Source organism: Pararge aegeria, chromosome 15 (genome assembly GCF_905163445.1).
Source record: "Pararge aegeria chromosome 15, ilParAegt1.1, whole genome shotgun sequence".
In the NCBI taxonomy this organism is placed as follows: Eukaryota; Metazoa; Arthropoda; class Insecta; order Lepidoptera; family Nymphalidae; genus Pararge; species Pararge aegeria.
The window spans coordinates 8,003,792-8,017,545 of record NC_053194.1 but is presented as its reverse complement, the minus strand read 5'-3'; the positions used below and the strand labels follow the sequence as shown (position 1 = coordinate 8,017,545).

Sequence of the window (13,754 nt, the reverse complement as noted above, 5' to 3'; positions counted from 1 at the left end):
TTTTACAGACACCATTCAATAAGGGGAAGGCCAACTTTCTCTTCTTAACATGCTGTCTAGTATGCAATTGCCATTTTTCGTTAAAATAGCTGACTCGAAATTCAAACGTATACGTTACTAGAACGTTACAAGTACCTACGTTGATGTTTTCTGAAAAAATAGTTTACATAACTTTTATTAAGGCACGAGTATGTACGCTGCTTTCATAACAAGATAAAGAAACAGTTGTGTTTATAAAATAACCTATGCATTAAACGCAGAATGTTTAACACTTAAAGTGAGTCAGTGAGTAACTCGCCAGAAGGAAAGAAATGTTGTATTTTTTAATAGCATTGGAAATAATAAATAGGGTGTATGGTGTAACACCACAATGTGCAACAGTTGATGTGAAAACATTAATGGAAGGTTGCGATCGTTTACTAGGATTAAATATTACGAGTATAGGGGGTACAATGGTTAACGATCATAATTGCGACGTGCTATTGCCTAAGCAAGTCTTCTTAGAAGAACCACTCTTTCAATATCCTCTCGCTGATTCGGTATGTTTAAATAGGGTAAAGTTTTATATAAGCTGACAGATGCCTGGCTATCTCATTTTCGAAATATTTGCAAGCCCGTATAGTGTGCAAAAGAGATAGCAAGATATCGTCAATCTTTAGCAAATGTACCTATTGTGAAATGTACGTACTGCCTACGTAACTTGCTCTATAGTTAATATACTGGTTACACGTACCTATTCATCGTCATCATCGTATTAACAGATGCGTGTCCTTGACGTAGGTAGGTACCTACGTCTTCTGTAGGGAGTTCCAAATCCCTGGGTCTTGTCACCTTGTGCTTCTTGCATCCAACCACTCCCTGCAGCTCGTTCGATGTCAAACCCACCTAGTTGGGGATTTATCAACTGGTGCGTGTCCATCGATTCCTCGAGCAGTTTGCCATTTCTTTCGCGACTCGTTGAGCTATGTCGGTATTTACCTCTGGTATTTCCGCTTATCTCTTTATTTCTGTGTGGCTCTGAGCCTTCTTCTGAAGCCCATCCATCATGTGTCACGTATTAATCGTAATCATTATAAGTACTCGTATATTCTCAATTCTAAAATAATATAATGGCTAGGCTACCTTATACTGTTTTTTTTCTTAGAATACAACCATTTAAGAAGCAGGCTTAGATGTGGGAAATTGGGATTTAATATTTAACAAAATACATTTTCAGAAAAAGTTTTACACCATTTTTATGTTGGATCCAGACGCTCCACCGAGGATTGAAGGAGAGTTTTTTTTGCACATGCTCAAGTCAAATATACCTGTAAGCATTAAAACGAAATTAATGAATCTATCTTACACATTAATCGCAATGAATATGAAATATAATATTTATTGAGCACCAGAAATAGCTACTTATTTAATGTATATTTTTAGGGTTTAGCACTTAAAGCTAAGGAGACCAGTAAAACCGTGGGTATCGACTACAGAGGTAAACTGTCACAATAATATTCCATTTTTAGTAATAAATTATTTTCTAAGAATTTGTAAATATTCTAGATCGTATTCTATAGGTATTTCTGTACTAATGTTATAAAGAGGATATTATAGTGTAGGTATTTGTAATCGATAAACTTTGAAACCTTACTGAACCGATTATAATAACTCTTTCACCATGATTAGGTAATTTTATCCAGAAGTATCTAAGAAATTATAGTGGGTAGGTAATTGATAAGATTTTAGCCGTACGCTATCTATACTCTAGCTGTACGTATGCCATAAGTTTTACAAGTTGTAAAATTTACCTTCCTTTACAATTATCTGACAGAATCACAGCACCGCACCAATCCATTTTCTTCATCTGAGAGTTTTATTAAATTATAATGTGTGGCACTATGGTTAATAAACATTTTTAATCTGTTTTTAGGTTACAAGCCTCCAACGCCACCTCGCGACACAGGCGCACACCGCTACGTGAGTTTGCTGTACGAGCAATCAGACGGAAACAACTTTTTACCCAACGTACCTTCTTCCCGCAACCGGTTCCATCTAGCAAACTGGCTTCGGGGCAAGAGCCTTTGCGGACCTGTCGCAGCTACACAATTCCGCGTTCAGTTCTAGATGGCGTTAGTAGTTCTTTTTGTCAGCACGATTGATATGAGATCAAAATAATTTAATACAAAATAATCAATATTGTAACGTACGTAAGCCACTTTGATCGTATTTTTTTTCGCTATATATGCTTACCTTTTATGAATATGGTATACCCCAAAAGCGTTACACTCGGAAGAAGAAGTAACAAATATAATTATTGTTAAACAAAACGAAAAAAATATTAAAATCTATAGTTAAAGCAATAAAAATTTATTATTTTCTATGATATTAAAAATGCGAAAGTTTAAATGGATTAATGTTAGTACTCAATCGCACCAAAATGGCTTAAATAATGTTATAAAATATCGGTGTCTGGAATAGCACATAAGCTTCTTTTCATACCGAAAAATAGATTAGTTTTGTTTTTCACTGAGAAAAGATTGACACGTGTTTTTTGCATAGTGGTAGTTCAGGAATTGAAAATAACATAGACAAACACATCAATACATTCTATACTAATTTAGATAGTATAGTCTAAGAATTTGTTTGGTTTAACGCGCTAATCGCAGGAATAACTGGTTCGAATTGGAAAAATCTTTTTGTTTCGGATAGTACATTTATCGATAAAGGCGATAGAATATATACCTAACATCACGCTACGACCGATAGGATAAGAGCGTCAAAGAAAAATGTAGCAAAACGTAATAAAATATTTCTTTTGAGAGCTTCAGATGCGTGCGATGCGTAAACGGTTAAGTTACAAAAAGTTCGAAAAAAGGTCCGCGACAGCATAATATAATATATCTATCTTTTAAGGTAGACTCGTATGGGGAGGAAGTCGCGGAGGACCGCAATAGATAAGCGCAAATCCAGCGCCATTGCTTAATATCTTAAGACAAAGCAAAAATAAAGTCGCGGAGCGTAGGCTGCGCACGCGACACTTCCCTCTCACCTCCGAGCTCCACCCACGCGCATCTTAATTTATATTAACAAATTATTATCCCATCTCGCACTAACTACTGGTTATAAAATAACCCTTTACCAATAAAGCATTTGTACTGAACATTTTTGTATCAAAATTATAAAACCCTTATAGTCCCATATTATAGTAACCGTAAAAACTGTTAATAATCGTATATTACTGTAAGGAAGTTTTTTTTTAATAACGGTAAAATTATTGATTCGGCTGATACGGAGATAGCTTATACCTACCCGGATTTTCGATTCTCCCGAAATTTAGACTTTAGTTATATCCGAGAAAAAAAGTTTTAGCATGAAATATATGAAGTAACCTGAAATGTAGGTAAATTTATTAATTTTTGACCAGTTGGTATATACTGATGATACGGATTTCAATTTATTGAATCAAAATTCACGATTCACACGATAATGCCAAGTTTGGTATGTACTGCATTCCTAATTCTGACAAAGGGTTCCAAAAATAAAGTGAATGTCACGAGAGACAATCTTTGGAACTTTTTATTATAGCTTGGGTGGTCTTGGCGATTTTACGGTTGTAATGAAAAATTCGCACTAAAAATCTTCAAACGTAACTTAGGTACCTAGCAGATAATTACCTGTGCCCCACGTACTTTAGTGGTAACAAAACATTATTTATATCTGAACTTAAACACTGTGGGCTTAATTGATAAACGTGGCATAAAGTCGGAATATCGGTTCGGTTGACATGATGAGACTATTGCTACAGCATAACCCTAAGGCGATACTCTGTTTGGAAAAAACAGTTGCTATGTAGGCAGTGACATAGGACAAGCAAATCCTGAACTGTCGGTATGTATTTTCGTATCGACGTATTTACTGTGGGTCAAAAGTATAAAGTATTTGTTCGCAGGAAATTAATATCTATCATCAATAATTCGAGTGGTTTTAAGCCAAAATTCAAACGCTTGTTGCACTTAGAATTGGAGTCGTAAACAACGGATGATTAATTTCTGTTAATGAACAGCGGTGTTCTCAGAATGCGAAGTCTCATTTAAATGTATGAATAATTCTGGTTAACCGCAGTTCAGATATTATGACTTTATTACTATTTTTTATAACTTAACATAATGTTAGAAGCGGTGATAGCCCAGTGGGTTAGGCTTCGGCTTTCTTTTCTGGGGACCGAGTTCGATCCCCGGCTCTTACTTTTCGGATTTTTGTGCGTTGAATAACACTTGCTTTAACGGCGAAGGAAAACATCGTCAGGAAAACTGCATACCGGGAGGTGTGTTTGGCGGTATTCCACATACCGCCAAACACACTGGCTAAGTTACTAAAACCTATTTTTAGTATTAACTTCGGTATCATGTTATAAAAGCATATACACAGCCCCACAAAAAACAAAAATAACTGCAATTTTCTACAACGATATGCTGATATCACCAACTTATGTTCGTTTCTAGAAAGTCTAATGTTTTGTTTTACAAAGATTAAATTATTTTAAAATATTGTCAAGGTACTGTTAGTAGGTAGGTATACCTATTTAATTAAATTTTTGACAGCAGGATTCGCGTGATGTAAGTTTGTATATTGATCGGACAGCTCTTTTATGTGTATTTGTATTTAGAGAAAGTAATACTTATACCATTAAAAGTAATTCATAAATATATAAAGCAAGTAGTCTCCATTCGGCTTCAATTTGTACGCTAGGAGAAAGTCAACAATACTGCAACAAGTGGCATTTTGACCTACAACCTTCCGGATGGCCGACCGCACCTAAACTGTTGAGTAGTGGAGGGTTAAAAATTTGCAAGGACATATGCATCCGTGTCCCAAATAAATTTTCTTTGATGCACCATAGTGAAAATTTATTAAATCCTTGTCTCCTACTCTAAGAATTAAGGAATTCATTTTTGTATGCACACTACTGTGAAAATAACTAAATATGAATACAAATTGCAAATACGTTACGTGTGCAAAGCGTTATAGTAACCGGTTTGGCGTGTGCTGTGACAGCGTGGAGCGGATTCGCAATTGCGCACCGGAAATGCTCTGGAAACGACTGTTAGCAATCATAAACTAGAAGACCGCTCCTGTCTAACAGAATCATTATTTTCTCGTCGACAACGAAATCAGAATACTGTTTCCAAGTACTTTGCTTATCGCATTATATTCCGATTCGTTAGTAGGTATTTTCCAAAGTAAATGGTAAAAGGTAAAAAATTTTTTCGTCCAATTCCTTTATCCTTTTTATTTGTAGGCAAAGAATTACACATCCACATTGGTTGCTTGGAAGAGTACATAACAACTCAGTTGCGATTATGCTGCCAACTTGTGTAAACACGTTATTTAATTAACAATTTTGCTGTATTTTTATTTCGTGTACAATAAAAATATATTCATTCAAATTCAAATATTCTCTCTTCATGTAGGCCTACAAGCACTTATGAAGCGTTCATACATGTTATACTTTTTATGTTTACATATTTGTGTAATGATGATAACTTCGTTCGAAAGCTTAAACCTAAAGCTTCATCACCATCTTACAGTCAGTACATATTTTGCTATGAAGTTAGAGCCTTCATATTATTACAGGAACATAATATACTATAAGCTTACGTTTTATATAAAGTTTGAACTTGTAGACATCACAAATATTGCATTCGGTAATTTGTCATAAAATATTTTGCTATTTCGTTTGAATGAATTATTAATTTTACGTAGCCTAGTAAACTGCACAACGAGTTCATTTTTACTTTTAATTCATCCAGTTATTATCCGATTCGTTTCCAGTAGGTACCTATGCATCGTTGTAATATATATAGATATTTTTTGCAATTTATGATGCATTTTAGAACTCATGATGAATTAATTTTGATAATTTATTAAAGTGTCTTAACATACACTTTGTGTTAATATCAGTGTAAATGAGTTATTAAAACAAACTTAAAATAACTAAAAATACTGAGATTCTATATAATACATAGTATTTTTTATTTGTTCTCCAAGAATATGTGAATAAATAAAGTGAATAACCTACAAATTTTTCTATCCAGTAAATCTTACAGGATCGTGTATGGCGGACAACCGTTAGTCAGACATATTATGGTCATTTTTCTTTATTTTACAACATGGATTATTTTAATAGTTTAAGTTCTTTCAACCTCATTTAGCAGAACTCGGTGATGACGCGATAACCAAAATTATCAACATGCTATGCAAGTTTATGCAATTTATGCTTCGGCCGTTCGTTACCTATTAATAAAAGAATTATTTATTGTAGTAGTAATTACAGTAGTTTTTATTTATTTATTTATTAATAATAAATAATTTAAACAGTGAAAAAAGTAAAAAAGTCCCGCGAAAGTTTCATGAAACTTATAATGAAATTCAGTACAACATTATATCATCAGTCTGGACGATATAATGCTTATTATGACATTGGGTATTTTAATGTTGGCAATAAGGTAACGGTTTCAGTATCTTTTATAGAGGATATAGAGCATGATAGTAGATAAAAAAATGCAATATTAAAATTAAGTCACTAATATAAAGGGCGTATGGTATGTTAGAAACTTTGTTACGCCACGCGCCGCGCCAAATGTTACGGCTTCCTTCCGGTCGCCCACGCCGCCCTCGCGTGCCCTACACCTCCGCAATCTTGTAAACTCGTATCAATCATTAAATGAAATAGACACTATTACTTTTGATGTAGAGGTTTGTAATCGCACTGCGTTTAGCCCTCTGTGACTAGAAACTATAATCATTAGATATATAGGCTTTGTTTTAATTCGATATACTTCTAACCAAATTACATCTCAGAGATGTATTAATAAATTCTATGTTTATATTAAGCTTATATAGGTCATTGAGGATTATATACCTAATTTAATAAAGTATTTATTTTGTAATCGTTTAGATATAAAGCACGTTTAAGGCTAACTTTCAATAATATTCCCCGCTCACCCGCTCCTTTCTTGGACTGCATGATCACAGGTCAGTTAGAGCTAACTTCTTTTAGAATAGAAAAATACATACCTAATATATGGTTTTTACTAATAAAATATGTTCACCATTATCCCATTATAGTCCCACTGCTGGTCACAAGTCTCCTGTGTCATAAGAAAAGACGAAATGGGGGCTGGTTGGCTTTCCTGAATAAAGACAGCCTTTAAGAAAGAGTTTGAGTAAAATCCACTTCAAAAAAGGGGTAAACGGAAGTCGGATGGATGTACTTGTACTTATATGGAAGTCCCATGCTTTTGATATAAGGGAAAAAAACTGCAGTAAGCCTGCCTGGTGTGTGAATGGAAATATTATACTCATCATAAATTATCTACCTATACACAGTGGCGTGCATATAGGGTATGCACAGGGTATGCAGATTATATAAAATGAAGAAAATCTCCAGTACGTGTTATAAATACTTAAGGATAGACTTGTTACAATTCTTACGATGCCTACTCTTACGTTTTTTATAGGTCTGGTTTTTTATATACTGGAGAAAGTCATCATTTCATATCATCTGCATACCCTCTATGCACGACACTGCACTATACATCGTCATGTATTCTAAGCTAGGTATGTATTTCTTGAAGATAAGACCTTTTGCTAATCCAATAAGGTTGTCAGGTACAAGCCACTATAAGGAAATATTAAAATGGAATGCAAAATTTTGTCAGGTGCGTTATGCAAAGTTAGATAAAATGAGTTGCGAATGCAGTCATTGCCAAAAGCAGTGCAACTCGTTTCTCAATGCGAAGCAGAGCTACGTCATGCTTAAATCTGTACGAAGGCTGCGTGGAGGCGTTAACAGTGCCGAAGCAATTAAATAAATTGATTATTTCCTTTCAAATTCACTATGATATCAACTATGGATATTTACCGTCTGTCGCATTAGCTATCTAAATCTAAATAGGGAATCAATTTATGAACAATAGACATCATTTTGTAATATTATGGTGTTGTTATATTGATAACAAGCGTTAGTTATTTTACGAATGTGTTTGTATTGAAACCTACGATCATCCTACAATACTATCAACGATAGAAATAAAGATTAGAAGGATTTCATACAATTTCTAGAGTTCATTTTATGAAGCTTATATTTTAGGTTGACGAATAAAGTATTATTATCACTCGGATCAATGGATGAAAAGAACGTATCATAAGTGTGTGTAAATAGTGATTTCTTTTTAATTACTGACAACAATAACATAAAAGAAAACAATAAAAGGCAAGTAGCCGAAAAATATAAAAAAAACAACAACAATAACGTAAAATATATATTTATTTTTTATTTGACATTACTGGTCAAAGGATTATTAGCTGCGTGTTGCAGTATTAAGAAACTATACTATATACTATAATATACTATGCTGATTTTCAGCAGGCTGCCACGGAGAGGCTGCGTGATTTAAAACTTAAAAGTTACGTACCGATTTACGTTGGGGTCCGACCGAAGTAAGGCGACCCCGCATCGGTAAACGCAACGTTGGTTGGACTCCAGTGAGGTGAAAAGACGACACCAAACCTACGACACTACACTCTACGGCAACAGACGACCTATGTCCAGCAGTGGACTTCAATCGGTTGAAAGGATGATGATGATGACGATTTATAAAGTGTAGAAAAAAGAATTATATAAAAAAATGTTATGAACTATTATAACTGGAATTGCAAAATCACGAAGCAATAAAAATTCTTCGGAAACATTTGAGTAGGGTTAGGGTAGTAGGTTCTTGATACTTGCTTTTCTTAACTTCTACCCTAGTAATCATTAAATTAACCAAGGGACGTCCATTTCAGGCATTACTTCACTCTTCTCTTGCTCCGGTTATTCTTCATTGTTAATAATGTTCGAATGGTCCGACCTTTGTCTTGTTCAACAGGTTTTTTAAGCTCGTGCCCTTATAAGTAGTTACGAAATGTTGAAAAAATTACAATAGCAACAACAACATTATCGTTTACAACATCCGAATTTAAAGAAAACAAATAACTATAAATTGTTGTCACATTATGACAGCAGTCGTAACCTGCCTTCAGTTTCCACACATCCGAGTAACAGGTCTTAAAAAACGACTTCGCATGCCCGTGTTGACATTTTCATTAGCAAGGTTCGACAGGGCCGGGTGCTGGCCGTGACACGGTGTGTCGTGCGTACGCCACGAATTTGCCTTCCATTGATAAAAACCGTCGCCCACTCATCTGGTTCCATTCACCGGCGCCATTGCTTGCGCAACGCTCGTGCGTGCACCCCCCGCTCCCCGCGCCTCGCCCCTCGAAGACCTTCAGTGGAAGCCTTCCGCAACAGTTGTCACTTCGCTTCTAGGTTACATGTCTAATGGCTTTCCCATATATGGCCATGATGAGACTTCATTCATAAAACCGTTATGTAACAACTCGTCGATATTTCATTACAACGCTGTCATAACAGCGAAACTTTATAAGTGTTATTTCAATGTTTTCACGACGTTAAATAACCAATGTCTGTACCTAAATAAAGAGACGTCATAATCAATTAGAAATAAGTTGCTCATATTTGTGTAATAAATCGCCCGCTATTTAACCCATCCATCTTTCAATAAAGTGTACATTATTCTACAAGTCAAGCTTTTTTAAAATCAGACTATTTGGAAAGTTGTGAAAAAATAATAATTTGCCATTTTGTGCAGACGGCCATCTTGATTTTGTATTTTATCATATTATTTATTCTATTAGTCAAGCCCTTTCATTCGATAATGGGTATTGAGGGAGTTGTTAAAAATATGTTGTGGTTTTAAATTGGAGGCCCGGGTCCGATTCCCGATTCCCGTCAGGGGCAATTGGGGAATTATTAATTTTTGAATTTTCTGGTCTGGTCTGTTGAGAGGCTTCGGCCATGCTTAGTTCCCTATCCCTATCGACAAAGACGTATCGACTAGCGTTTCGGTACGATTTTACCAGTGGCGTGCATAGAGGGTATGCAGATGATATAAAATAAAGAAAATCTCCAGTACGAGCTATAAATACTTATGGGTAGGCTTTTATTTAACTCTTACAATGCCTTTCCTTAAGTTTTTTATATCTATTACTGGAAATTTTCATCATTTTATATTATCTGCATACCCTGTGCATACCCTCTATGCACGCCACTGGATGTCACATAGACACTTATTAGAGGTATAGGTCTATACTCCCTAACAATTTAACCTGCTGCATCCTAGACTGCATCATCACTTACCACCAAGTGAGATTGCAGTCGAAGAATCACTTATTCAAATTAAACAATTATTTGTACACCCCAAAAACAAAAAAGAATTAAATTAAAAACTAAACTTATTTAACTTTTAGTTTGTTTAAAAACAGAATTTGATACATTGCAAAAAAATTAGCACCTAGATATATAAATACTACCTGCGCCCCGCAATGTTACCCGCGGAAAATGTGCCATGTCTTGCGGTTGCTTTGTTGGACAGGAAGGAAGAACGATGTGTAGTGTAAAAATTCCAATGTAAGAAACATTGGTATTTTTGTTTGCCAGGATCATAAGTAGCCTATGTCAATTTTCAATTAATCTTAACTAACTCTATGCCAAAATCAAGTCAAATGATTGCTCATTTAGCTATCGCATTTATAAGATTACCAAGGATTTTGTCCCGTTAGCCTCTACTAATTAATATCTCTCCTATAAATCACCTTTGTTACAAATTTAAGATTAACTTGAGAGGTTGTGGGTATACTATCCTTACCTATCTTATTTTGGGAAGTATACCCAATAGATTTTCTAACCAGCTATATATTTACGTGCTGAAATCTTTAGTCAAGTAAGAGTAGTGCCAGCTTTTTCAATTATTCTAGGAAACATATAGCACTATTTAACACCTGTCAGTTTATTTAATCTTTAGTTTAATACAGTCAATAGTTCAGCACAATGCTACCGACGTCATCCAATAACTGAGTCAGTTACATTGGAACTTCCCAATGGTATATTGTAGGTGTGTTTTTTTTAAAAGGTCCTAAATATTATTCGCGTTGATCTTCTTACCTTGTAGGTCTAGTGATGAGAAGAGTGAATAGGCACCTTCTAGGCAAGCGCGCTCCACCTTAGGCTGCATCATCGCTTACCATCAGGTGTGATTGCAGTCAAGCGCTCGTCTATAAATATTAAAAAAAAAAAAAAAAAAAAAAATGTCTGATTTCGACTCAAACGGCCCTCAGTTGATTGCTAGGTCGGGCCATAGAGAAAGATACCTATTAAATTTTTCTGTCAAAAATTTTGAAAATACAAGCTCCGAGTTGGAAAATCCGTTATCGTACCGCTTAGAGCACGTTAGACCCGGGTATTATCACTTACGCGCAAACATACCTAATAATTAAAAGGTCTGTCACACCACATAAGAACTGTATGGTGACCTTAAACTATAAATATATCCCTCTCTTTTATGTGAGCGGAGGCCTTTGTCGATGATATTTATGGTAATATGTATGCCTTAATCCACTCTACATTAAGCGGTCATAGCCAGTGGATAGGACTTCGACTTCACTTTCGTTGGTCGAGTCCGAATCCTAGCTTGCTCCTCTATTTTTTCTAGTGTTTTAAGAAATAAAACATCACTTGCTTCAACGGTGAAGGAAGACATCGTGAGGAAACATGCCTGTACACATGTATGTGAAGGAAACATGTATGTGTTATTACATAATGTTCTCAAAGTGCGGAGTCCACCAGTCCACACTGGGCCAGCGTGGTGGACTACAGCCAAAACAACTCACATTGTGCGAGGAGTCCCGTGCCGGGCCGGGTTGATATGATGATGATGATATTTCCACTCACGTCGCCTGTAATCCATAACAAATAACAACAACAATTCCATACATTTGTCTACCTATCTTTTCTCTTATTATCCTTTACCTGTAGCTTAATAACTTAATATTGTGTCCCACACACCCATCTCCGCTTGCGATATCCTCTGCAGTTAGTTCAACAACTTTAGGTAGTGTTCCTTGGTGTACGATAAAGTGTACTTTCGTTTCTTTGTTTACAAGTTTTCTGTCAAGTTTCCATATCAAGAAGTAAGCGGGAAGTTATTAGCTTCTTGTAAATTTTAGGTCCATCTTAACGATGCATTTACGTCGACAGCGTGCCATAAAAGGGCGAAAGGAATCCCAATTGAGATTATCGGTTTACACGGTGTAATATAACTACGTGGATTTACAAGCAGAAGTCAATTCACTATCACATTAATGTCTTTAAGAGTGCTGCGTGGAATCGAATTAATTGATGTGCAATTTATAGGGATTTACAGCTCCTTGAAGCGGTTGCAAATAAATATGGTACTTATACAGAAAGCGTAAAATTATTATCTGCGGGGATGAATAATTTGAAATATTATATTATTTTGTGTTCTCTACGTAAGGACTATGGGAGATAACTCCAAGTTCCTAAAAACACAAATCATAAACCATTTATACGATTTATATTTTTATAAGAAGGGTGCTACGCTTGCAACAAATATCTATATTTTAATTTTTGATTATAATAATTCAGCAGCTCTCACGCAATTTGAAGCTTTGTCAATTAAGCAACTTCTAAATTAGCAGTTTACTATTTATATATAGACATTAAAAGCGAACCAGCCTAAGGACAAGCCCAGATAAGGATATCACGCCTAACTTTTCAGATTTATGTGTGTTTTATATAATATCACTTGCTTAAACTGTGCAGAAAACCTGCGTGCTTGAAAGTTCTCCAGAATTCCATCAATCCGCATTTTGCCAGCAACTACTGACGGCTGACTGGCGCAGTGGGCAGCGACCCTGCTTTCTGTGTCCTAGGCCGTGGGTTCGATTCCCAAAACTGGAAAATGTTTGTGTGATGAACATGATTGTTTTTCAGTGTCTGGGTGTTTATATTATAAGTATTTATGTGTATTATATGAATAAAAATATTCAACAGCTATCTTAGTATCCATAACACAAGCTACGCTTACTTTGGGGCTAGGTGGCGATGTGTGTATTATCGAAGTATATTTATTTATTTATAACTACTGACTACCTTTGACGGCCGATTACTTTTTAATAACTTGGACGGCCGATCGGCGCAGTGGGCAGCGACCCCGCTTTGAGAGTCCAAGGCCGTTGGTTCGATTCCCACAACTGGAAAATTTTTGTGTGATGAACATGGATATTTTGCAGTGTCTGGGTTTTTATCCGTATATTATAAGCATTTATGTAAATTATTCATAAAAATATTCATCAGTCATCTTAGTAGTTACCCATAACACAAGGCTACGCTTACTTTGGGGCTAGATGGCGATGTGTGTATTGTCGTAGTATATTTAATATTATTTATTTAACTACGACCCTTTTCATTCTGAGCGGAGACCCGTGCCCTCTGGTGGACTGGTAATATAATTGTTGAGTGATAGGTACAGCTTCATGACAAGGAAAGGAGTAAATAATTAATTTCGTATTTACCTCCATAATTACTTTATTCCATTGTTAAAAGAACACTCCGCTTGTTATTGTATTTTCGAAAAGAGAGTATCTATAATTAGAACCGGTTATATGTTTACGTAGAACCTACTCACGTAACGATCCAATTTAACTTGGATTCATGTTACGTTATCGATTACTTACCTAACTTACCCACTTCCAATTTCTGTACACTTTAATTAATACTTTAATAATATGCACTGTCAATTATTATGCGACGGAAATGATTTTAAATTCATAAGTTTTCTCTTACTCCTACC

General features: G+C 35.4%; 1 protein-coding gene across 2 annotated transcripts; it reads left to right on the top strand.

Moving 5' to 3' along the window:
* Positions 1-295: 295 nt before the first annotated feature.
* Positions 296-3,142, top strand: LOC120630061 (phosphatidylethanolamine-binding protein 4-like). Of its 2 annotated transcripts, none has more exons than XM_039899197.1 (5): positions 296-539; positions 1,217-1,309; positions 1,423-1,477; positions 1,913-2,111; positions 2,900-3,142. In XM_039899197.1, the coding sequence occupies exons 1-4, from the start codon at positions 312-314 to the stop codon at positions 2,104-2,106; spliced, it is 570 nt and encodes a 189-aa protein (XP_039755131.1). In that variant the 5' UTR covers positions 296-311; the 3' UTR covers positions 2,107-2,111; positions 2,900-3,142. The 2 variants fall into 2 exon arrangements, with proteins under 2 accessions (XP_039755131.1, XP_039755130.1); XM_039899196.1 differs by having other exon boundaries at positions 2,896-3,142.
* The last annotated feature ends 10,612 nt before the right edge of the window (positions 3,143-13,754 follow it).

Bases quoted from the DNA above. Each gene is read 5' to 3' on its own strand.
- LOC120630061 (XM_039899197.1), top strand. From the start codon at position 312: ATGTTGTATTTTTTAATAGCATTGGAAATAATAAATAGGGTGTATGGT. The intron at 540-1,216 runs GTATGTTTAAAT...ATACATTTTCAG, and splicing joins AATATCCTCTCGCTGATTCG to AAAAAGTTTTACACCATTTT. The intron at 1,310-1,422 runs GTAAGCATTAAA...GTATATTTTTAG, and splicing joins TGCTCAAGTCAAATATACCT to GGTTTAGCACTTAAAGCTAA.